The following is a 25,570-nucleotide window of genomic DNA, read 5'->3' as shown; positions in this document are numbered from 1 at the left end:
ATGGTGTTTGGATAATTGAGCAGGAAACAATTAGCTTTGGGCTTCAAATGTTCCTGTTGAAAACCAGAGTACCATAGACATGCTTCGAGATAGCATTGACATGGTCAATAGGTAAGATCAGGCCATGGATTCGCAAAGGTTCCATCAGGAACAACTTATGGAATAAGTCTTACAATTTCCTCATGGAAGAAGGGCTAACCTTGGTAAGGAGGATACTATACCAATAGGTCATCCGGCCATGTGTGCTAGGCATGACATCATCTTACCTGGTTATAAAAAGACTAATGTTATAACTCTTGGAATTACGTTCCAACCATCATTTCTGACCAAGATTCAGATCAGATTGGTGTCAGGTTACCTCAGACTTAGGATGTCTGAGAAGAAAGGTGCAACACAAATTGATGGGATGACATTGCAAGATTCTCGGGAAATGAACCATGAAAGCAAGTTCCGAAACAAGAGTTCATCATTAAACCAAGGAGAGGTGAGGAGGTGATTGATTGACTCAGCGTCAATCCATTGAGACTTCCAAAAGATGGATTTCCAAAACTATGTGAACAAGGAGATAACATTAGCTAGATCGAATGACTTAATGAAGTATGCTCGAGGAAAACATACACAGTTAAACATTGGCTGAAATGTGCACCCGAAATATGGGCTAGGTAGCACGATCAATGTTCGAATGATGATTCATTAATCCATAGACCTAGAATGGAACTATAGACCAATAACTTCAAAGCAATAGGGTTGCTAGAAGTTTAAAATCTACACATCACAGACCATTTGTCGGTATTTCGTTTAGAAACTACACGGGGACCAAGAAAGAATGGTGATGGTGAGAAGTATCACTGTACCCAGAATTCTTAAGAGGTGGAGTAATGTTCACGACATTCTTGACATCAAAAATGGTAATACTCCACGGTAGAACATAACATAAGTTGGATAGCTGGGGAAATCAAGATACATCACAAAATATGAACAAGTTCGTGTTGGGGGGGAAGGTAAGAATATTGTCGATGATAACATAATTCATCGAGGGGCAAGGATGGTATTTCTCATCCTGAATTTCGACACACAACTTGGAAGAAGTCAAATTGTTGACAATGATCACGACAAATTTGTCGAGAGGTTTTCAAGAAGATGTAATTGATCGATGATGACATCAAGTCAAAGGAATGATGAAAGCGAAAGGTTATTGGAACCACGGGTAGGACACAAACTCGAAATCAAGTTTGCTGTTCAAGGAGAAGTGATATGACGAGGAAGATCGACGTAAGATTAGCTCACCGTCGAAGGTTGTGCTCCGTGATTAAGGACCAGGTAGCACAGTTAAAATCAGCACGATAATGATGTAGCCGAGTAGGCTAGGAATGACGTGATCGAGTTCAAACTCGTAAGTAAGGAGCATTACTAAAAGTTGTTGAACCGTAGTGCGGACTCGATTCAATTATCGGTGGTTTTGAGTGTTTAAAAACTCAAAGCCCGTGAAAATTTGGAATCAATGAGAATGTAGCACTTGATGGAGAACTCATAATAAGTTATGCAGCTCCGTGATAATCTCGAGATACCAGGGGGGGTAATACTCGACGACAAACCTAGGTAGAGGTTGGACTGGGGTATTGCTCTGCAGAAGACAAGTGCCCAACTTGTACGAGAAATGGTGTTTAAAGGAGAACATGGTCTGAACCACGATTGCAAAAGGCCAGATCCCAGATATAAGATGAAATTATACCAAGGGAATAATTAATTTAAGAAAAGCTTTAATGATAAGATCTACATCGTGTCCATGGGCATGAACGCAAAGTTCAAGGTCGACTCCCACTTCTTCAATGCATAACCTTTCATTCACTTCTCGCTTTTGATGAAGTTGAAGTGTTGAAAATTCTTATCTGGTAAAATACCAGAAGAGTATGACTCATGAAAACTTTCAAGTTCACACATATTAAGGAAGGCATAGGTTCAAGCCATCGGGGCTTCTTAGAACATATACCACGAACTTCGGAGTAAATAATACAAGCTCGAAAGTAGAGTATGGTTCACAAAGCAGAGGATACAATTTACCAGAGGCATCATGTATCCGAGGAAAAGCTCACCAGCTTATTTAATATGGAGGACATTGTCGGATAAAATCCGACAAAAGGGTCTGGTGGTCCCCAAGGGATCTGATGTGAGCATCAGTACTCAACCAGAGGAAGAAAGAATGCAAGGAGATCAGACTATAGAAACAACTGACTAACTCAAAAGCTCAAATGCAAAGGAATTATGAATTCCAAGACAAGGGATCAGAAGCAATGCTCTGATTAGGGATGGATAAGTTGAATAGCCTTAGGGGTACAATCGATGATGATTTGATTGGTCGAGATCCAGCTCACGTTTAAAATGACGTCTGAGCTGGAAGAATGAATTCTAGGATATGATTGAGGATTGCGAGCATTCGCAACAAATTGAATCAACGGACTCAAAATGATAATGACAAGAGATGCCAATAAGATTATGAGAATTTTGGGATTAACCATAATGCAAGCAAACAAGAATTTCAAGAGCAATAGGCTCCTGAGGATTATCAGAAGATCGAATAGTATTTTGAAGACTATTGTGGAATACTTGAAACAACTGGGGATGACCGGATACTTGGTAAGTGCGAGAATTATCCGTAGGGGTATTCAGGTGACAAAGAACAGCAAGGCAGTAAGCTCAAAGGATTCTCGGAACAACAGAGAGAATTTTGGGGTATCTTGTAATAACAAGATCAACTGGGAAACATTGTATGAATGGCGAGTATACGTAGTTATTCATAGGAGTTTATCGATAAAAGGGAATTGCAAAAGCAATGAACACAAGTTCTCGGGTTATCAGCGGAGAGTATCTTCAGGGTCTTCATGTGCAGCAGACGATCATCAGTAATAAGGGGCTCTCCGGGTGAAAGTGATAACGAGATCCTAATGTTAGATTTAGTAAAATTCACCAAACCCGAATAGAAGAGAGATCAGAGTCCCAGAGTATAGACAAGGAGTAAAAGATCCTAATACCACCCAATGGCGACGTGGGCCCGTAAGACACACAGCCATGTTAGTAAACGTTTTGGAAATGTCTAGACTCGACTTCGGCCAAGGAGTTGGAAAGGGGGATTCCTACAGGCAGTTGGCTCTGATACCAACTTGTGACGCCCCCGATTTGACCGTACACTAATCATGCACGCAAATGTGTACGATCAAGATCAGGGACTCACGGGAAGATATCACAACACAACTCTACAACATAAATAAGTCATACAAGCATCATAATACAAGCCAGGGGCCTCGAGGGCTCGAATACAAGTGCTCGATCACAGACGAGTCAGCGGAAGCAACAATATCTGAGTACAGACATAAGTTAAACAAGTTTTCCTTAAGAAGGCTAGCACAAAAGTAGCAACGATCGAAAAGGCAAGGCCTCCTGCCTGGGACCTACTAACTACTCCTCGAAGCCGAACTCCATGTAGAATCATCCTCGAGATCTCTAGCTCCTGTACTCCAGTATCTGGTTGCGACAATCAGGTATAGACAAGGGAAAAGAGGGAGAAAAGCAACCGTGAGTACTCATCCAAAGTACTCGCAAGCAAGGAGCTACACTACATATGCATGGGTATATGTGTAAAGGGCCATATCAGTGGACTGAACTGCAGAATGCCAGAATAAGAGGGGGATAGCTAATCCTGTCGAAGACTACGCTTCTGACCATCTCCATCTTGCAGCAAGTAGAAGAGAGTAGATTGAAGTCCTCCAAGTAGCATCGCATAGCATAATCCTACCCGGCGATCCCCTCCTCGTCACCCTGTTAGAGAGCGACCACCGGGTTATATCTGGCACTTGGAAGGGTGTGTTTTATTAAGTATCCAGTTCTAGTTGTCATAAGATCAAGGTACAACTCCGGGTCGTCCTTTTACCGAGGGACACGGCTATTCGAATAGATAAACTTCCCTGCAGGGGTGCACCACATAACCCAACACGCTCGATCCCATTTGGCCGGACACACTTTTCTGGGTCATGCCCGGCCTCGTAAGATCAACGCGTCGCAGCCCTACCTAAGCACAACAGAGCGGTCAGCACGCCGGTCTAATCCTAAGCGCGCAGGAGTCTGGGCCCAACGCCCTATGCACACCTGCACGTTGCGAACGCGGCCGCGAGCAGACCTAGCAACCCACACGATCACGGCGGTTACGTCAAAGCGGTCCAACACGGCGCGCGCCACTTAGTCGCTGACGTCACGAAGGCTTCGGCTGATACCACGACGCCGGGATACCCATAACTACTCCCGCGTAGATGGTTAGTGCGTATAGACCAAATGGCCAGACTCAGATCAAATACCAAGATCTCGTTAAGCGTGTTAAGTATCCGCGAACGCCGACCAGGGCCAGGCCCACCTCTCACCTAGGCGGTCTCAACCTGCCCTGTCGCTCCGCCACAAAGATCCACTTGCGGGTACTCCTACGAGCCGACCCGACTTTAGTCATCACATGTGTCATGTATTTAGTATATAAGTATATACCCATGATCACCGCCCAGGTGATCACGGCCCGATAGTATAGCACAGCAGACGGACAAGAATGTAGGGCCACTGATGGAAAACTAGCATCCTATACTAAGCATGTAGGATTGCAGGTAAAGGTAACAACAGTAGTAGCAAGGATAGGCTATGCATCAGGATAGGATATCGGAAAGCAGTAACATGCTACACTACTCTAATGCAAGCAGTATAGAGAAGAATAGGCGATATCTGGTGATCAAGGGGGGGGGCCTGCCTGGTTGCTCAGACAAGAGAGAGGGTTCGTCGGTGACGTAGTCGACCACAGGGGCATCAGCATTGTCACGGGGTCTACCGAATAGAAGAGGGGGGAGAAACAGTAAATACGTAGAAAGCAAGTACATAACAGGACAACAGGCAGAGCTAGACGTGTTCTAACGCGGTATGAGGTGATACCGGTGAAGGGGGGAGACATCCGGGAAAGTATCCCCGGTGTTTCGCGTTTTCGGACAGATGAACCGAAGGTGAAATGTTACAGGTTTTCTATGCTACGGATGTGTGGCGGACGAACGGGCTGCGTATCCGGATGCGTCTCGTCGTTCTGAGCAACTTTCATGTAGAAAGTATTTTCATCTGAGCTACGGTTTATTTTATATGATTTTCTAAATTTTTAAATCATTTTAGAATGTATTTAATTTATTTAATTCAACATTATCTAGAATAGTGCCTGTTGACGTCATCATGACGTCAGCATGATGTCAGCAGTCAACAGGGCGTTGACTGGGTCAAACTGACGTGCGGGACCCACCTGTCATTGACTGATTAATTAATTAACTAACAGTTTAATTAGTTTAGTTATTAGATTAGTTTAATTAATCAAAAATTATTTAGGTTAATTAATTCTTTAATTAATTAATTATTTTTAATATATTATTATTTTTATCATTATTGTTATTTATATATATTATTATTATTAATTTTTTTTAATTCTTTTTTTCGTTCTCAGGGGCGTGGGGCCCCCTAGACAGTGGCTCTCGAGGAGCCATAGCGGGTGTGGGCTACGGGCACAGCCCGAACGGGCGAGGGGGATACGGGCGACGGGCGCCAGCCTATCGGGGCCCTTGCCCAGGCCAGCAGTAGGGCGCCGGCGGCCAAGGGCGGCGCTAGGTGAGGCCGCGGCCGGTGCGAGGAGTAAGGCAGGCACGGGTTGCCGAGGTCGGGCGCGGGTGGAGGTGGCCGCGGACGGCTGTGGCGGGGCGGCGAGCACGCATCGGGGCGGCGGGGCTCGCGCAGGCGTAGGTGGGCGCATGCGGGGTGCAGTAGGACGGTGGTGGTCGCGAGCGAGCGGCGTAGAGGCTGGGGCGCGAGGCACCCGCGGGCGCGGCCTGTGGTGCGGGTGGGCGCGGGCGCGCGTCTGCGCACAGGGCGACAACGGCCGCGGTGCGGGCGCGGTGAATACGGACGCGCGCGTGCGGGCGCGTGGTGAGCGCGAGCGCGGACCGGATCCGATGACGGGGAGAGAAGAGGGGGGCGGACGAGGCTCACGGCGGGGAACGTAGGGCACAGGGCAGCGGGCTCGGGGAAGCTCGGGGTGGCCGGAGTCGGTGGCGGCGTGCGGCGGCCCGAGGAGGAAGCCCAGCACGGGGCGGCGTTGTGGGGGCGTCGGGGAGGCGCGAGATCCCGCCATGTCTTGGGCGAGGACAGCGGCGCAAGGACGGAGGAGTCCGGCGAGGAGGCGCGGTCGAGGCGGAGGTCAGCTCCGGGCGGCGGCGATCCGTTGACGGGGCCACGGGTGGTGGCTCGGGCCAGGGTTGTCGAGGCCGACGCGGGGAGGCGAGGTGGCGGAGGAGGTGGTCGAGGTCCGGCGAAGGGCAGCACCAGCGTCGGGGCGCGGGGAAGGGTGGGTCGACGCGGGCGTCAAGGCGATGGGGGCGTCCGGCGACGGGGGCGAGGCGGCGGCGTCGCGGTCGTTGCCCCGATCCAGATGGGATCGGGGAGTGGGGGAGCGAGGGAGTGGGGAGGTGGAGGTTGTCGGTGGGGAGTGGGGGGGGCTGGAGTGGATAAGGGGACGGCTAGTGGGCCGGTTTGGGCCGGCCGGTTAGCTGGGCTGGGAGGCCCAGTGGGGGGGTGTCTTTTCCCCTTTTTTCTGTTTGTTTTCTCTGTTGCATTTTCTTTTCTCTTTAGTAGTTTTCTATTTTGTTTTCTATTTATCTTAGTTTTATAAATTAGGAAAATAGTTTCTAAATTAGTGTTATGGTTTGACCCACTGCCACAAAAAGTTTCACTCCTAACTAAAATAGTTTGATATTTTATAAATGATAAAAGGCATTTAATTAATTGTTTTGCCACTGTTTTATTTATGTTAGGACATTCAAACATTTTTAAGGATGTTGGTTTCTCCACCATTATTATCTAGGTATTATTTGTCACACCTGGAATATTTTAGTTTTGACCTTTGAAAACTTTAATTGTTTGACTTGTTTTTGAATTTTGAATTTTGAATCGGTTTTGAACTAACGCGAGATTAGCAACAGTAATCGACGTGACGTGGCATCATTAGCAGAGGTTACTGTAGCCTCATTATCCGGGCATCACATCGCCCTCTAATGCACGACGTAAAACAGCAAAGTCTGGTGCGCTGAGCGCACCCACTTTTTCCCAGGCAAGCAAACACTTAGCGATAAATAAAGTAAAATAATGCACTGCAGGAAAGTGTATGCTAGTGGCAGTGACAGCCGACACCCCTCTCTCATCTCCCACTGTCAAAGTACGATAAAAGGCCTCAAACTCTGCCAGCCTAGGCTCAGCTAAGCTCCCATCAGAAGGCATCATGCATATGTTACAAAATTTAGTAAGTGGTATCTGAAGGTTTTCATCATATAAATCAAAAACTCACTTCAGGAGGATTATTCCTAGGAAGAAAAGTAAAGCTTTGAACAAAGAAGTTTGTGAGGAGATGATACTATTCACGTTCAGTTGCGATGAAGTCGGTGAGGACGGCATTAGCAGCATATTGTGTGAACTCCTAAAGGATTCCAACCTCTTCCATGAACGGGGTGTGCGGCCATTCACATGGCCGTACTTCCACCAGCCTTCGAGGATGGAGATCACTATCAGATGACTCCCCAATAACACCCTTGGAGTTCTTCTTGGAGCCAAACTTCCTAAAGATATTCATTGTTTTCCTATGAACAAAAATTCTGAAATTTTTAGTCCATAAAATTTTCTCAACAAAACTTCACAAAAATGACACCAACTACTCATAGGGATACATAGAGGCCATAGCAAGCACTCAAACTACTTAGAACTCTAAGAATTCAACATGCAAGCTCATCTACAACATCACCAAGAGTAGCTAATTATTCAAAATATAAACCACTAAAAAAACTAATTGGACAAACGGTGGAGTCACATACCAAGCAACAATCCCCGAAACAGTTTCGGAAATGGAGCTTCGAGCAAAGAGATCGAAATCCGAGGGTTTGAGAGCAAGAACACGGGAGAGAGAGCAATGGAGAATTTTTTTCTGGAGGTAAGTGATGATGTGATGTGAAGAGATAAGTGAGGGGGCCCACGTGGGGACCACAACCCACCAGGGCGCGCCTGGGGGTCCTGGCGCGCCCAGGTGGGTTGTGCCCACCTGGTGCACCTCCCTCTGATATTATTTGCACCGGAAATTCAGAAATATTCAAAAAAAATTGTATTAAATTTCCATGGCATTCTGAGAACTTTTTTTGGGGTCATTTTTTTTATTGCACGGGAAATTCCCAAAACAGACAAAACATTGCATTTTATTTTATTTAACTAATAAAAATATAAAACAAAAAGTAGGGACAGAAGGTAGTGCGTACTCAATTCATCAACTTCGTACCTCTCAAAAATGATCCATTAATAAGGTTGATCAAGTCTTATTAACAAACACTTTCGATTAGCATGAAACCGAAGAACTTTCATAAATCACTAAGTTACCTCAATGGGGATATGAATGTCCCCAACAATAAGCATTTCATAATTCTTTTTGACAGTAGGTAGAGGTATTTGAAAACTTCCAATAGTGATTGTCGGGGATTTTTCAATAACATTAATACCATTCACTTGGCATTGTTTCTTCGGAAAGTGCACCGTATGCTCATTACCATTGATATGAAAAGTGACCTTGCTTTTATTGCAATCAATAACAGCCCCTGCAGTATTCAAGAAGGGTCTACCAAGGATAATCGACATGTTGTCCTCGGGCATCTCAAGTATAACAAAGTGAGTCAAAATAGTAACATTAGCAACCACAACGGGCACATCCTCACAGGTACCGATAGGTATAGCAGTTGATTTATCAGCCATTTGCAAAGATATTTCAGTAGGTGTGAGTTTATTCATATCAAGTCTTTTATATAAAGAGAAAGGCATAACACTAACACCAGCTCTTAAATCACACAAAGCAGTTTTCACATAATTCTTTTTGATAGAGCAAGGTATAGTTGGTATTCCCGGATCTCCAAGTTTTTTAGGTACTGCATCTTTAAAAGTATAATTAGCAAGCATAGTGGAGATTTCAGCTTCCGGTATTTTTCTCTTATTGGTGATAATGTCTTTCATATACTTTGCATAAGGAGGCATTTTAAGGATATCAGTCAAGCGAGTACGCAAAAAGACTGGCCTCGGCATTTTAGCAAAGCGTTCAAATTCTTCATCATCTTTCTTTTTAGTTGACTTAGGTGGAAAAGGCATAGGTTTTTGAACCCACGGATCTCTTTCTTTACCGTGTTTTCTAGCCACAAAGTCACTTTTATCATACCTTTTATTCTTAGGTTGTGGGTTATCAAGATCAACAGTTGGTTCTATCTCAACATCATTGTCTGGTTCTTTACTATTTGGTTGAGCATCCTCATTAACCTCATCATTATCTTTTTCATTATCAGTAGGTGAGTGTTCATTAACAGACTGAGTTTCAGCATCAGAGATAGAAATTTCATTATCATTGTCAGGAGGTTTTTCTATTTCAGGTTCACTAGAAGCATGCAAAGTCCTATCATTTTTCTTCTTCTTTTTCTTTTTAGAAGGACTAAGTGCACTAGTGTTATTTCTTTGTGAATCTTGTTCTATTCTCTTTGGGTGTCCCTCAGGATAAAGTGGTTCCTAAGTCATTTTACCTCCTCTAGTTGCAACTCTAACAGCAAAGTCATGTATATTATTATGATTCATTTCATCTAGCAGCTCTCTTTGAGATTTAGCAACTTGTTCTAACTGAGTTTGAACCATAGAAGCGTGCTTTCCAACACCTCTAACATCATTTGAGATTCTAAATAACAAGTCACTCAAGCGAGCAATCATATCAGAATTGTATTTCAATTGTTTCATAACATTTGCATTGAAGTGATCTTGTTTTCTAATATAGTTTTCAAACTCATAAAGGCATTGGCTAGGATGCATATTGTGAGGATTGTCATTATCATTGAACTTCATAACAGAATTTACCTCTACCACCTTTGGAGGTGGTGGTGTATTAAGCCCATGTATTTCTTCAATAGGAGGTTAATTTTTAACATCCTCTGCTTTAATACTTTTTTCCTTCATAGATTTCTTTGCCTCTTGCATATCTTTAGGACTGAGATATAATATACCCCTCTTCTTCGGAGTGGGTTTACGCGGTGGTTCAGGAATAGTCCAATCATCATAATTTTTCAATATGTTATTCAATAATTCTTCAGCTTGCCGAACAGTTCGTTCCCTGAAAAAAAACCAGCACAACTATCTAGGAAATCCCTAGAAGCATCGGTTAGTCCATTATAGAACATATCAAGTATTTCATTTTTCTTAAGAGGATGATCAGGCAAAGCATTAAGTATTTGGCAAAGCCTCCCCCAAGCTTGTGGGAGACTCTCTTTTTAATTTGCACAAAGTTAAATATTTCCTGTAAAGCCGCTTGTTTCTTATAAGTAGGGAAATATTTTTCAGAGAAGTAATAAATCATATCCTGGGGACTACGCACACAACCAGGAGCAAGAGTATTGTACCAAGATTTAGCATCGCCCTTTAATGAGAAAGGAAATAATTTGAGAACAAAGTAATAGCAAGTCTTCTCATCATGAGTAAAAAGGGTGGCTATGTCATTCAACTTAGTAAGATATGCCACAACAGTTTCAGTTTCATAACCATGGAAAGGATCAGATTCAACCAAAGTAATTAACGCGACAGAGAATTCATAATCCTTATCATCAATAAAGATAGGTGAAGTAGCAAACTTAGGATCACATTTCATTCTTGCATTCAGAGATTTTTCTTTATACTTGCGTAGTAATTTCTCTAGATCATCTCTATCCTTACAAGCAAGAATATCTATAGTTGTCTCCTCATTCATAACATAACCTTCCGGTACCTTAGGCAATTCATATCTAGGAAGGCTAGTTCTAGAAAGTGTTTCAGGAGTTTCAGTTTCAAGCTCATCATCAGATGCAACAACATCATGTTGTATTACTCTAGCAATTTGCTCATCAAGAAATTCACCAAGTGGCACATCATCATTATCAAGCAAGGTACTAGCATCATCATAAGCATTATCCATAGCAGAAGTAGCATCATCAATAATTTGCGACATATTAGAATTGATAGCATGTGGTGGTGTTGCAAGTTTTCTCATAACAGAAGGTGAATCTAAAGCGGAACTGGATGGCAGTTCCTTACCTCCCGATGGAGAAGGGTTGGTGATGACGAAGAACGAAGATTCCCCTCTCCAAAGCCCCAAACGGGCTCCAGATCTGGCCTCCCGATGAAGAACAGGAGGTGGCGGCGGCTCCGTCTCGTGGATCGCGATAATTCATTCTCCCTGATTTTTTCTGGAAAAATAGGATTTTATAGCGCCGGTTTCAGGGTCTGTGGGGCCACCAGGTGGGGACAACCCACGTGGGCACATCAGGAGAGAGGGACGCGCCCTGGTGGGTTGTGCCCACCCAGGTGCCCCTCTCCGGTGGATCTTGGCTCCAGAAATTCTTATTTATTGTATGAAAATTCCTCGCAAAGTTTCATTCCATTCCGAGAACTTTTATTTCTGCACAAAAACAACACCATGGTAGTTCTGCTAAAAACAGCGTCAGTCCGTGGTTAGTTTCATTCAAATCATGCAAATTAGAGTCCAAAACAAGAGGAAAAGCGTTACGAAAAGTAGATACGTTGGAGACGTATCAGCTTGCTGCCCATGCTAGAACATAGAGAAGCATCATCAGCTAATTTATCCTCTCTGCCATCAGTTAACAGCAGCAGATTATCTCCATTGACTGCATTTGCTGCTCTTGTTTTTGACTGCTGAAATATCATCCAAATTCAGACGTATATGGGATGATCTGTCCAGCGCCATATCAGCCATATTTGGTAACCTTACAGGGCTTGTTGTAGTATCATTCATATCCCCATCTACAGTGGGATCATCTTGCTTACTCAAGGGTCCCCCCCCCCTTTCAGATCGGGGCTCACCTTCGTATCAACACGGCTTGGTTCCCAATCAGATCGAGCACGTACTGGGGGTTCAACATATAGATAGTCACCAAACTTTAAATCTTTCTCTACAAAAACCCCATTGCCACACTCTTTGTGCTCATGTCCTATGAAGCCACATGCCTTGTAGAACCTTGCTAATTTTTCATACCTCACATCATAGACCTTGCGTGCTTTAGCTTTCACCACACTTACAATTTTGTGAGAGGTTTCCTCACATCATGATTGACATGCACATAGATGTAATCACCCCTGGAGTTGTCGGTGATTTTGATTTCCAGCACTTCTCCAGCGTTTTCCAGAAGCTTCTCCACCATACCCTTTCTACAATAACCATCAGGCAGTTTGTGGATTTGTAGCCAGATGGGCATATGGATGTTTAACACTTCATCGGAATTCATAAACCCATCATAGGGTGCTAGTAGCACCTCCAAGTTGCGAAACAACCATGGCCCCTGAGTCATCATACGATCACAATCACCAAGGCCAGAGGCTTGGACAACAAACAAATTTCGACCAATTGGTCTGAAGCGGACGGGTTGGGCAGTATTCGAGGCCGATCGCATATCTTGGAAGAAGGCGACTTGGCTAAAGTTCTTTGTGGTGTGAACCTTGGCTAGGGCAAGCCAGCGAATTTCCTCCAAGAGATCGAGAGCTTGTTCCTCAACAACGACATCATCAAACTCCTCCTTGTGGAGGTCCAGCTTCTCGAAAAGGTCCCTTAGATCACCAGCGGCAAGACCCTGAGATCCGCCCTAGTTGGTGGATTGTGCATCCGCTGTCGTCTCCATGGGAACTTGGAGGCGCAATGGAACAGCGAAAACGCACGAGACGCGCAAGACTTAGGGCTTTGACGATCGATGGGATTCACGATCAGTAGGGATCACAGCGAGGATCACCGGGACAAGGTGGAATTACGATAAGGGAGTCGCCGCAAGGAAAGGAAACCCTAGGCGCCGCCAGGGGACAATTGAATTCTCAAACGCAATGTTCTTTGTAGGGTAAAACCACTTTCCCCTAAATGTGCTTAGGCTTTTTTAGCATCGTGCTTAGGTTCTAACAATATTGATTGATTTTTGTTTGTGGGTCAATCGAATTTGTTATCCAGCCATGTTGTGACACATGTGCATCTCTGTAATGGGAGAATATCACATGGAAACCAACATTCAGTAAAAAATGATGAAAACTAGGTGAAAATATGTTTTAAAGTTATGAAAAAATCTAAAAAAATTACGGATATTAAGATGTTGATGTTTTATTGCCATGGCAAATTTCAAGTTCAAACACATTATGGGATGTGAGTTACAAAAATAACAAAATTAACATTGAATAGTGTCAAACAATAACGTCACTATTTACTGTTGAATTTGTTTTTTCATAGCTCACATCTCATAATGTGTTTCAACTTGAAATCCTGCAAGTCGATAAAACATCACCCTCTTAACATCTCTCTTTTTTCCAGATTTTTTTCAAATGTGCAAACATCATTTCCATGAAGTTTTCATTGAATGTTGCTTTCTATGTGATATTCTCTGGGAAGTTCTTCTGGACCTTAACTTGGAAATAGTAACGGAATAGCTTGAAGTGTGGCTCTGTCCTGAGAAAACATCCGCACAACATAATGGCAATGTGTAGGATTGACACCCATAGAAGAAGAGAACCCCGCGCACGAAACTGTGAGGTGCGAAGCACAGACCTCGACCAAAGAACTGGGGGTATGCATACAAGATACCACTACTACATTGAAATTCTTTCGAAGACCACTGGGGGTATGCATACCACTACTACATTGAAACTCTTTCCAGTATGGATCCATTTCTTTCTCGACAAAAAGTGCCTAAGCTTCTTCAGTTTCACAATCACACTAGGCAACTCATGTATGCCGGATGCAAAAGGTCTAGTGTAGTGACGGAGCTTCATGGGGCCAACCTGGGCCATGCCCCCCGCCCAAAGTTCAGAAGAAAACAAGCCTATATCCCTTTGTATTAGGCCTATTTCCACTAAATATAAGCCAAAAACAATTATGTTTGTCCCCCCCCCCCTAAGCCCATGCCCCCCATGTTTTTGGCTCAAGCTCCGGCATTGGTCTAGTGTCAACAAATTTGAAAGCTTCTCAATGGACCTCAGTTACGCAAGCCCAAATGGTGGGGACTAATTAAAAAGATCTCCAATAGCTCTTGGAATCATCTTGATGGGTAGACCCCTTAATGCTAGCAGTGTCATATATCTTGACTCCTTGCATAGAAGAGGTAGTAGAGTGAATGTTGGCATGTTGTTGTCCAGTCCAACGATAGTTCGAAGTCTATACTAGAAACTGACTATTGAATATCCTTGCTTGATTTATGCAATACCAATCGATCTCCACCCGTCTCAAGATACCCCCCCCCCCCCTCAATTATAGATATCCTTGCGCGTAACACCAAAACAGTTCTTTTGGCACAATTCAACCGCCAATTCAGGTAAAATATCGCCCATTATGAATTTATTTATCCTACCAAATTTGTTTCGCTTAATTAGTTGTACTAGCATATTCCTGCCAAACATCTTCTGATAGTGCTTCAGGAAAAAAAAACTCTCTTAGATAGCCTTCTGCCACTTTTTTTTCTTCTATAGTGTGCTTTCACCTCTCCCCCGTATGAGGAATCAGCTCTACTACGGGCCCAGGTGGTACAAATCGCGACACAACAATAAGCCCAAGAGAAACAAGCGATCAACAGGAGGCCCGGCCCAGGAGGGTGAAGAGAGAAGCCTGGTAGATCAGAAGAGAGAGAGAAAGCCTCTTTCTCCCCTAACGGTCGGGTTCCAAACCTAGATCTGAAATTCTGAGAATCTGAAACAAGAACAGGGAGGAAAACAGAGAAAAAAGCATGGAGTTCCGAGGAACTCTGCTCGACGCCGACGGTCGGCCGCGTGTGCTCGTGGTCCTGCTCCTCGACGCCGACCGTCTCCCATGCATTTTTGCTGCAGCGCTCCTGGATCGTCAGGGCCGGCTGTTGACGGCCGTCGTCGTGGCCAGGAGGCGGCCTCTTCGACTCGGCCCCGTCGGCGGCGTGGCTCCCCCTCCGCACGCCGTCGGGCTGCGACTACCTCTGTCCAACATCACAGCCGCCGGATGGACGCTCCCATCGACGCCAGCCTGCCTGTTCGTCCCCCACCACTCTGCAGCATCTCGCCGCCGCTGCTTCTACGCAGCCTCCCCGTCCTGACGCCAGGGCCGCCTTTACTTCCTCCCCTCGCCGTCCCGGCACCAGGGCCGCCCCGTCGTCCCCGAAGCCCCGCGAAGAAGCAGCTACGGATTACTCTGCCGCCTCTTCCGCACGGCTCCGTTGCCAAGAACCTGCTGCCGTCGCCTCTCCTTCCCGGCTCCTTCGCCAACAACCTGCCGCCGCCTCGCCTCGCCGTCACGGCGCGAGCGCCGCCCCATCCTCCACGAAGCTCTGCCATCAATCAGGCAGAAATTGCTCTGCCAGGGCCCGGCGTGCCGCCGCTTGTTTTGAGCGACCCCGTTGTCAAGAACTTGCCGCCGCCGCGCCTCGTCTTTCGTGCATCTGTTGCTCCTCTGGTGGCGTCGCCGGATTACTCGATGCCCGCACCTTCAACTATTCCGGTCACCAAGAGCACGCCCTCCTGCGTGCGACCCGACAAGCACTTGCCGCCCTTCCTCAAACCTGAATATCTTGTACAGTTTCTCGATAATGCCTTGTCAATGCTGGATAAGTTACATGATCACAGTGAGGCAAACCTTAAGCCAATGCATGTCGGTGAAGTTGGAATTGAGATGGCCCGTTTGGGGAAAACCTTAGCTCGTGATGATGAAATCAGCTGGATGGAGGCTGGTCTGCTACCTCCCCTGCGCAGGTATGATGCTACAGTGCCTTAGTTTACAGCTCAATTGCAACTTGCAACTGAAAATGTGCCATAGTATGTCTTTAAACTGTAAACGATTCCACTTAGCTTCTAATTTAGTTTTGTGTTGGTAGTTGTGCTCCATGATCATCTTATTAGATCCGATAGATATAGTGTAGTTGTACGGTTAATTAGGGCTTTTATATCGATGTTCTTACTGCATTCTTCTCATAAATAAATGATTGCAGAAAAAAATTGTCCTATTGTTTTAGTTATTTTTCTACCGTAATGGGCTCATACCAGTTGCTGCTTGGTATCAAATGTAAAAATGGAAGGCCTTCTTAACTAATAAATACGCAAATAGCATAGGGTGATATGGTCATGAGCAGCTATCTCTCATTTTAGGTGCAAGTTTCCTTTGTTCATTTTGCTTGGAAATGATAATTTCGGCTGCTACCTCATTGTGATGTGTGATAAATTAGAAGCTATATGTAGTATATGATTATGGCCCATAAGTTTAACATGTGACTAGGATACACACTGATAAAGTTAGAAATGCCCTATTCTGATATTTGCTTTATTTCTCAATTTTGTAGCGGTACATTTAATTCATTTGAATCATTCAAGCCACAAGAAGACAGCCAAACGAATCAGCTCATAATTTCACAAGTTGCAAATCTCGTTGGAAATATCTATCGCGATTTACCAGAAAATTTGCAGAAGGAATTGCTAAATCAACTAAGAAGGGCCACAGAACAACCAGCAGATAACAGTGGACAGGCGAAGGGATGGATGTGGCCATGCTCATCAGTCTGCGTCTCATTGGCCTCTCATTTGGCCATGTTCTTGCTGTCTGCTCTGTGGCCCAGGAGCGAGAGTGTCAAAGAAGAATCAGCTGTCAGCTCGCCAGCTCCAAGTGCAACAGAAAAGAGCCTCTTTCTTCGTTGGGGGGTTGAAAAAGTCATTGGTCCTTTTCTGATGTGTGGTGCTCTGACGGTCATTAGGAAGTTTGTAATCAGCAAGGAGATTTGGAAGAAAAGCTACAAAGCAAATGAGATGGTTAATTTATGGATCAATACCTTTGCAAAAGGGACGTTCTTCGCTGTAAAAGAATTTCCAGTAACACGTGGTGGGTTAACATTGTGGGCTCATCTAACATCCTTTGCTATTGAGCTTCTTGGGGCCACATGGCTGTTATGGAGCTTTGGCTTCTGGGAGTCGGACGTTGTAGACAGTTGGCCTGTAGATTTATGTGATACTCTTGTGCATGTTTACTGTTTAGATTGTTAGATCTGTATGGTTTCCGAGATGGTTAACTACAGCTGCTAACAAACTCATTAGCAGCTAACTGTAATCTGTACTATTGTTGAAGCTGGTAATTGTGTACATACAGAATAGGCTAATATTTCTGGTGCTGTTTCAAAGCATATGTATTCTGTCAGTTATATCTGTTCGTTATGCTGTTTCAAAGCATATGTATTCTGTCAGTTATATCTGTTCGTTATGACCGGCCTGACTTACGGCCGTAGAAGGCCCACCGGGCAATCTTAGCCCACAAGTTATCTTAGATTAATTTGTATGCAAGTTATCTAGGTTATAAATATATGTTATAAGACTCTTTTTGAGATTAAGCAATAAGAATATTATCTCTATTGCCCGGCTCCCAGAGGAACCGGAACCCTAGCCACCCCTGCATCTTGTGCTGCTGCCGCCATCTTCCTCTTCCGCGATGGCGCCCAGCCGCCGGCGCGGCCGCTCATCGCCTCGCCCAGCCCCCTCCTTCCCTTACCGCTTACGTCCCAGGCCTGGTAGGGTACAACCTCCTACCAATTTGGTATCCAGAGACTTGGGCTCGATCATGTCTTCGTCCACACCATCGCCGTCGCTGCCCGTCGTCACCTCCGCGCCGATGACCACCGGCCCGCCGTCCATCGCCCCGGTGACCACCGCCGGGGCCCCCACGCTGCCAGGCACGGTCACCACCGCGGGCTCCCCACCGCCGCCGGCCCCCATCACGTCTGCACCGCCGCCGACCGCCATCTTCACGCCGGAACAGGTCACCAATACCTTTGCGGGATCTCGTGACGGCCGTCCAAGGGCTCCACCTGAACCAGTACCACCAGTATATGGCTGGGTCGTACGCACCTCTGTCGGCTGGGCCGATCGCCGCCTACGGCCACCCCGCGCTGCCGTGGCCGTCCCAGGGCGCGCATGCATACAGCGGGCAACCGCTGCTGCCGTTCCAGGCAGGGGCCCCGGCGTTGCCGTGGCCGACCCCGGGTGCGCCGGCCTGCACCGGGCTGCCGCTGCTGCCGTTCCAGGCGGGGCACCCCGGCAGGACCTCTCCGGCCGCGGCCCCTCTGTGGTATCTGCAGCCGCCGTCCCCCGCAGCCACCGACGCGCCCGCCCACCCTCCGCAGCCGACGCTGGAACCACCGGCGCCATCTCTGCCCAGCCCAGTGGCGTCCTCGCCGGCGGGACTGCCGATCCATCAGGTCCGTTTCCGCCCTCTCCGTCGCCACTACCAGCTTGGGCGGCGGGGTCGTCGCCATCGCCGGTCTACACTATGGCTCCGAAGCAGCCGACCCCGTTTCCGCAATTCGGCGGGCCGTCCGTGTGACGTCCCCGATTCAATCGTACACTAATCATACATGCAAACGTGTACGAACAAGATCAGGGACTCACGGGAAGATATCACAACACAACTCTAAAAATAAAATAAGTCATACAAGCATCATAATACAAGCCAGGGGCCTCGAGGGCTCGAATACAAGTGCTCGATCATAGACGAGTCAGCGGAAGCAACAATATCTGAGTACAGACATAAGTTAAACAAGATGCCATAAGATGGCTAGCACAAACTGGGATACAGATCGAAAGAGGCGCAGGCCTCCTGCCTGGGATCCTCCTAAACTACTCCTGGTCGTCGTCAGCAGCCTGCACGTAGTAGTAGGCACCTCCAAAGCAGTAGGAGTCGTCGTCGACGGTGGCGTCTGGCTCCTGGGCTCCAACATCTGGTTGCGACAACTAGAAAGAAAGGAAAGGGGGAAAAGGTGGAGAAAGCAACCGTGAGTACTCATCCAAAGTACTTGCAAGCAAGGATCTACACTACATATGCATGGGTATATGTGTAAAGGACCGTATCAGTGGACTGAACTGCAGAATGCCAGAATAAGAGGGGGATAGCTAATCCTGTCGAAGACTACGCTTCTGGCCACCTCCATCTTGCAGCATGTAGAAGACAGTAGATTGAAGTTCACCAAGTAGCATCGCATAGCATAATCCTACCCGGCAATCCTCCCCTCGTCGCCCTGTTAGAGAGCGACCACCGGGTTGTATCTGACACTTGGAAGGGTGTGTTTTATTAAGTATCCGGTTCTAGTTGTCATAAGGTCAAGGTACAACTCCAAGTCGTCCTGTTACCGAAGATCACGGCTATTCGAATAGATTAACTTCCCTGCAGGGGTGCACCACATAACCCAACACGCTTGATACCATTTGGCCGGACACACTTTCCTGGATCATGCCCGGCCTCAGAAGATCAACACGTCGCAGCCCCACCTAGGCACAACAGAGAGGTCAGCACGCCGGTCTAATCCTAAGCGCACAGGGGTCTGGGCCCATCACCCATAGCACACCTAGTCAACCTGACAGGTGGGTCCCACCAGCCAGGGACTGTTTAGCTAATTAACAGTAGTTAGTTAGGTTAATTAATCTTAATTAGGTAATTTAAACAAAATTAATTAAGTTAATTATTTGATTAATTAATATTTAATTTTATTTATTTATTTAATTTTTTTAATTAAAACGTTCTGGGGCTGGGCCCCCTTTGTCATAGGTACAGGGGGAACGGGCCCATCTATCTGTGGCCATTGGGGCCTAAGCGGGCGCTGGCGCCCAGTCCCAACGGGCGTCGATGCAACAGCGGGCGCCGGGCGGCGGAGGAGCAGCGTGGCGCGCACGCCGGCGCCGGCGGCGGGGCGCGGGTGACTGGACCCGGCGAGGCCAGCAGGCACACGGGCGGCCGGTGGAGGCCGCGGGGTGCGCGCGGCCAATGGCCAGCGGCGACGCCAGGAGAGGGGCGAGGCCATGGCCAAGGTGGCGGGAGCAGGGGAGGCGGTGGCGCAAGGCGAGGTGGCCGCGGACGCGGCGGAGCGATGCAGCGGCAGGGTTGGGGCGGCGAAGGAGGAGCGAGGCGCGCGGGTCGTGGACAACACGGGGGGGGGGGGCTGCGAGGCGGAGTGCGGCGGCAAGAAGCAGTGGAGGCGGGGCGCGCGGCCGGAGCGGAGCGGGAGCCGCGGCGGGGCAGACGGCAGGCGCAACCAGGCGCGGCCAGCTGGGCGAGCGCACGGGATTCCAGGGGTGCGGGCTCGCGCGCCGGGGCGCAGGCAAGGGTGCGCGGGGCGCCGGCCAGCGCGGGCAGGGGGAGATGAGCGCGGTGAGCGGGGGAAGCGGAGGGAGGCGGGGCCTCACCGCGGGGAGTAGGGCACGGGGCAGCGGTGCGTGAGGAGGAGGACGGAGACGGCGCGTCGCAGGGGAGGCAGTCCGGCGAGGGGGGGCGGCCTTCGAGCGGCAGCAGACGGGGCGCGGTCGGCGGGGTTGTCGCCCCAATCCAGATCCAGCAGGGAGGAGAGGAGAGGAGTGGGGAACGTGGGGGTTAGGGTTTCAGTGTCGTGGGGAGGGGTTATGGAGGAGTGGGGGTGGGCTGGCCGGTTTGGGGCCGGCCTGGTTAGTAGCTGGGTCGTCTGGCCCGGGGGGGTTCTCATTTATCTTTTTGTTTTCTGTTTTGTATTTTCTTTTTCTTTTATTTATTTTCCCTTTTCTGTTTTATTTATTTTAGAGCATATTAGCATTTCTACACATAGTGTTTTCTTTACTATAATTACCCTTGTAATATTCAGCACCCGCCGAATATTTTTGTTTCAACTTTTGAAAAATTTTGTTGTTTGACATATTTTGAATTTAAATTATGAAACGGTTTCGAACCATTGCGAGGTTAGGAACAGTAACCGCGGTGACGTGGCATGATTAACATGGGATTATTGTAGCATGATTATCCGGGCGTTACAGTCCGGCTCCACGGGTCCCTACCCGGAGTCCCCCGACCAGGCGCCACCCGCCTCGCTGCTCCGCACCTCCGAGCCAGCTCGACATGGCCCTCCGACCTAGGCACCGCCGCAGTTCGCCAAGATTGACTTCGCCACATATGATGGCACGGAGGACCCCCTCAACTGGCTCAACCAGTGCGACCAGTTCTTTCGCGTGCAGCGCACCCTCGCATCGGAGCGTACCTGGCTCGCCTCTTACCACCTCCGCGGCGCAGCACAGACCTGGTATTACGCTCTTGAGCAGGACGAGGGTGCTATGCCTCCTTGGGAGCGCTTCCGCGAGCTCTGCCTCCTTCGCTTTGGGCCGCCGGTTCGCGGGAGCCACCTGGCGGAGCTCGGCCGCCTTCCCTTCACCTCCATGGTGCAGGACTTCGCCGACCGTTTTCAGGCCCTGGCATGCCATGCGTCGGGCGTGACGGCGCAGCAGCGCGCCAACCTCTTTGTCGGTGGCCTTCCCGATCACATTCGCGTGGACGTGGAGCTTCGCGACCCTCAGGATCTCCAGACGGCCATGTATTACGCCCGTGCCTACGAGGCTCGCGCCCAGGCCATGCAGCCGGCCGCCCCGGCTCGAGGAGCCCGGCAGGCCGCCCGATCGGCCCCTGAGTCGGGCCGGCCACCTCCGGTCGCTCTGGCGTCTACTACCCCGGCCACGACGCGACCCTTCCGGCGTCTCTCTCCGGTGGAGCAGATGGAGCGCCGGCGCTAGGGCCTCTGCTTTAACTGTGATGAGCCCTATACGCCAAGCCATGTCTGCCCGCACCTCTTCTACTTGGAGACGGTCGAATTCATCGAGGAGGACACCCTGGCCGACGGGGCCGATGCACTACCGCCCCCCGCGGCTGTTGAGGCCGCCCACGCGGCTGCCCCGGCGACGGCCCTAGTGGTTTCCCTCCACGCGCTCGCTGGCATCCGCGACGAGCGGACCATGCTCTTGCCAGTGACGATCCATGGCGAGCGCTTGGTGGCCTTGGTGGATACAGGCTCCACCCATAACTTCCTGCCCGAGGCTACCATGCGTCGCTTAGCGCTTCAGCCGACGGGCGGGGAGCAACTTCAGGTCACGGTGGCCAACGACGATCGCCTCCGGTGTCATGGCCTCGCACGAGACGTACCCATCACCGTCGGTGATGAACACTTCTCCATCACATGTCCGGGCATTGACTTGGGCTGTTTCGACTTCATCCTCGGCGTCGACTTCTTGCGGACCCTCGGTCCCATACTTTGGGACTTCGACGCTCTGACGATGACCTTCTGGCGGCTCGGCCGCCGCATCCGGTGGGACGGCGTTGGGGGCGCCGCACCGGCGACGCCACAGCTTCAGCTGGCCGCGGCCACCTCCGAGGCCGAGCACCCACTATTGGAGCACCTTCTGCAGCAGCACGGCGACCTCTTCACCGAGCCGCAGGGCCTTCCGCCCGCCCGGGCTTATGATCACCGTATACATCTCCAGCCGGGCTCCGCACCGGTGGCAGTGCGTCCTTACCGCTACCCGCAGCTGCAGAAGGACGAGTTGGAGCGGCAGTGTGCACTCATGCCCGCCGCGGGCATCATTCGGATATCCACGTCGTCGTTTACCGCACCGGTTCTCCTTGTCCGCAAGTCGGACGGCACGTGGCGCTTCTGCATCGACTACCGCGCCCTTAATGCTCTCACACTCAAGGACAAGTTTCCTATTCCGGTGGTCGATAATCTCCTGGATGAGCTCCATGGGGCGCGCTTCTTCACCAAGCTTGATCTCCGGTCGGGGTACCACCAGGTGCGCATGCACCCGAACGACATTGCCAAGACGGCGTTTCGGACTCACCACAGCCACTTCGAGTTCTTGGTGATGCCCTTTGGCCTCTCCAACGCTCCGGCAACCTTCCAGGCTCTGATGAACGACGTCCTCCGGCCCTAGTTACGTCGGTTTGTGCTCGTTTTCTTTGATGACATTCTTATCTACAATGCCTCATGGGCGGAGCACCTCCAGCACATCGCCATCGTCTTCAACAAGCTTCGGGCGCACCATCTTCATCTTAGGCGCTCGAAGTGCTCGTTCAGGACGCCTTCGGTCGCCTACCTCGGCCACGTCATCTCGGCCGACGGGGTTGCTATGGATGCCGACAAGGTGGCCGTCGTCGTAGCCTGGCCGACGCCGCACTCCTCGCGGGCTCTTCGCGGTTTTCTCGGCCTCGCGGGATACTACCAGAAGTTTATCCGGGAGTTCGGCCTCATCGCATCGCCACTCACACGTTTGCTGTGCCGTGACGCCTTCGCATGGGACGACGAGGCGACGGCGGCATTCGAGGCCCTCAAGGGGGCCCTCACGACAGGCCCCGTTCTTCAGATGCCGGACTTTGACCGCCCGTTCGTGGTGGATTGTGACGCCTCGGGCGCAGGGTTCGGCGCCGTGCTTCATCAGGGCGATGGCCCTCTCACCTTCTTCAGCAGGCCTTTCGCTCCGCGCCACCTTAAGCTCGCGGTGTACGAGCGGGAGCTCATTGGCTTGGTGCAGGCGGTGCGCCATTGGCGGCCCTATCTGTGGGGTTGGTCTTTCCGGATTCGCACGGACCACTACAGCCTCAAGTTCTTGCTGGACCAGAGGCTCTCGACCGTGCCGCGGCACCAGTGGATCAACAAGCTCTTCGGCTTCGACTTCTCTGTCGAGTATCGTCCGGGCCGCCTTAACACCGTCTCCGACGCCTTGTCTCGCCGCGAAGCCGACCACGACACCACCGGCGGTGACTCAGAGGGGGCGGCGCTCTACATCCACTGCGGGCCGACCTTCGCCTCTTCACCGACATTCCCCGAGCGACAGCGGCTGCGCCCGACGCTCTTCTTCTTCAGCAGCAGTTGGCTGCGGGCGAGCTGGAGGAGCCTTGGCGCTTCGCCCATGGGTTGCTCCTTCACGGGCGCCGCATCTTCGTGCCGGCGCTTGACGATCTCCGTCACCAGGTGCTGCTGCTGGCTCACTCGGCGGGCCATGAGTGAGGGAGTCCTGGACTAAGGGGTCCTCGAGCGTCCGGCCCGTTAGCCATGGGCCGGACTGATGGGCTATGAAGATACGAAGATCCAAGACTGCACCCGTGTCCGGGCAGGACTCTCCTTGGCGTGGAAGGCAAGCTTGGCGATCAATTATTTAGATTCCTTTTCATGTAACCGACTCCATGTAACCCTAGATCTCTCCGGTGTCTATATAAACCGGAGAGCGTAGTCCGGATAGGCGGATACTCATTATCATAGTCACACCAAGCTAGGCCTCTAGGGTATAGCCATTACGATCTCGTGGTAGATCAACTCTTGTAACACACATATTCATCAAGATCAATCAAGCAGGAAGTAGGGTATTACCTCCATAGAGAGGGCCCGAACCTGGGTAAACATCGTGTCCCCCGCCTCCTGTTACCATCGACCTTAGACGCACAGTTCGGGACCCCCTACCCGAGATCCGCCGGTTTTGACACCGACAATGAGGGGGTGCAGAAAACCCTCCATCGTCTCCGCACCGACTTCTACATCCGTGGTGATCGGGCCCTGGTCCGCGACTGGGTCCGGTCTTGTGTGACGTGCCAGCGCAACAAGACGGAGACACTACGGCCAGCTGGTCTACTCCAGCCGTTGGAGGTGCCATCTCAGGTCTGGGTGGATATTTCCATGGACTTCATCGAGGGCCTCCCTAAGGTGGGTGGCAAATCAGTCATTCTCACGGTGGTGGACCGCTTCTTCAAGTATGCTCAATTCATTGCGCTCGGTCATCCATACACTGCTGCCTCTGTGGCCCGCGCCTTCTTCGACGAGATAGTTCGCCTCCACGGGTTTCCCTCTTCGATCGTCAGCGATCGGGACCCGGTGTTCACCGGCCATGTATGGCGCGATCTCTTCCGGTTGGCGGGCGTGAAACTCCGCCTGAGCACGGCCTTCCATCCTCAGACGGACGGCCAGTCCGAGGTTGTCAACAAGGTGATTGCCATATATTTGCGTTGTGTCACAGGTGATCGTCCTCGCGCTTGGGTGGACTGGCTCTCATGGGCGGGGTACTGCTACAACACCTCCTACCACTCCGCCCTGCGTGCCACTCCTTTTGAGGTGGTATATGGCCGACCGCCCCCAGCCATCATTCTGGTTGATTCGGCCACGGCTCGGACAGAGGTGGCGGGTGAGCTTCTGCGGCGCCGGGACGAGATGTTGGCCGAAGTCCGGCAACGCCTTCTTCAGGGCCAGCAGCTAGCCAAGCACTACTACGACGACCACCATCGTGAAGTGGAGTTCGCGGTGGGAGATTGGGTGTGGCTGCGTCTTCTTTCCCGCTCTACGCAGTCACTGGACCCGCGCGCGAAGCGCAAGCTGGGCCTCGTTACGCCGGGCCTTTTCCTGTCTTGGAGCGCATCGGGAAGGTGGCTTACCGCCTTCAGCTTCCTGCCGGTGCCCGCATCCACGACGTCTTCCATGTGGGGCTGCTGAAGCCTTTCCGTGGGGAGCCACCTGCGGCCCCTTCCGCGTTGCCTCCCACCTTCGACGGGCGCATCCTTCCGAGACCGGAGAAGGTCTTGAAGGCCCAGCTCTGTCGCGGGGTGTGCTACGTGCTGATTCAGTAGGCTGGACTTCCGGAGGACGAGGCCACTTGGGAACAGCGTGATGAGTTCCGC

General features: G+C 49.9%; 1 protein-coding gene and 1 long non-coding RNA gene across 2 annotated transcripts; one reads left to right on the top strand and one right to left on the bottom strand.

Moving 5' to 3' along the window:
* The first annotated feature begins 14,715 nt into the window (after positions 1-14,715).
* On the top strand, positions 14,716-17,341 carry LOC120969637 (uncharacterized). Its single transcript, XM_040396863.3, has 2 exons — positions 14,716-15,846; positions 16,431-17,341. Exons 1-2 carry the CDS (start codon positions 14,939-14,941, stop codon positions 17,122-17,124), a joined length of 1,602 nt encoding a protein of 533 aa, XP_040252797.1. The 5' UTR covers positions 14,716-14,938; the 3' UTR covers positions 17,125-17,341.
* A 1,212-nt stretch (positions 17,342-18,553) lies between these two features.
* On the bottom strand, positions 18,554-20,467 carry LOC141026449 (uncharacterized). Its single transcript, XR_012188618.1, has 2 exons — positions 20,308-20,467; positions 18,554-18,861 (listed from the first exon to the last, which is right to left on the bottom strand). It is a non-coding gene; the product is annotated as an uncharacterized lncRNA (long non-coding RNA).
* Positions 20,468-25,570: the final 5,103 nt, after the last annotated feature.

The sequence above is a fragment of the Aegilops tauschii genome, chromosome 7 (genome assembly GCF_002575655.3).
Source record: "Aegilops tauschii subsp. strangulata cultivar AL8/78 chromosome 7, Aet v6.0, whole genome shotgun sequence".
Lineage (NCBI taxonomy): Eukaryota > Viridiplantae > Streptophyta > Magnoliopsida > Poales > Poaceae > Aegilops > Aegilops tauschii.
The sequence above is the reverse complement of the archived record's forward strand: the minus strand, read 5'-3'. Positions and strand labels throughout refer to the sequence as shown.

Coding starts and splice junctions, on each gene's coding strand:
- LOC120969637 (XM_040396863.3), top strand. CDS start 14,939: ATGCATTTTTGCTGCAGCGCTCCTGGATCGTCAGGGCCGGCTGTTGAC. Junction 15,847..16,430: donor CTGCTACCTCCCCTGCGCAG/GTATGATGCTAC, acceptor TCAATTTTGTAG/CGGTACATTTAATTCATTTG.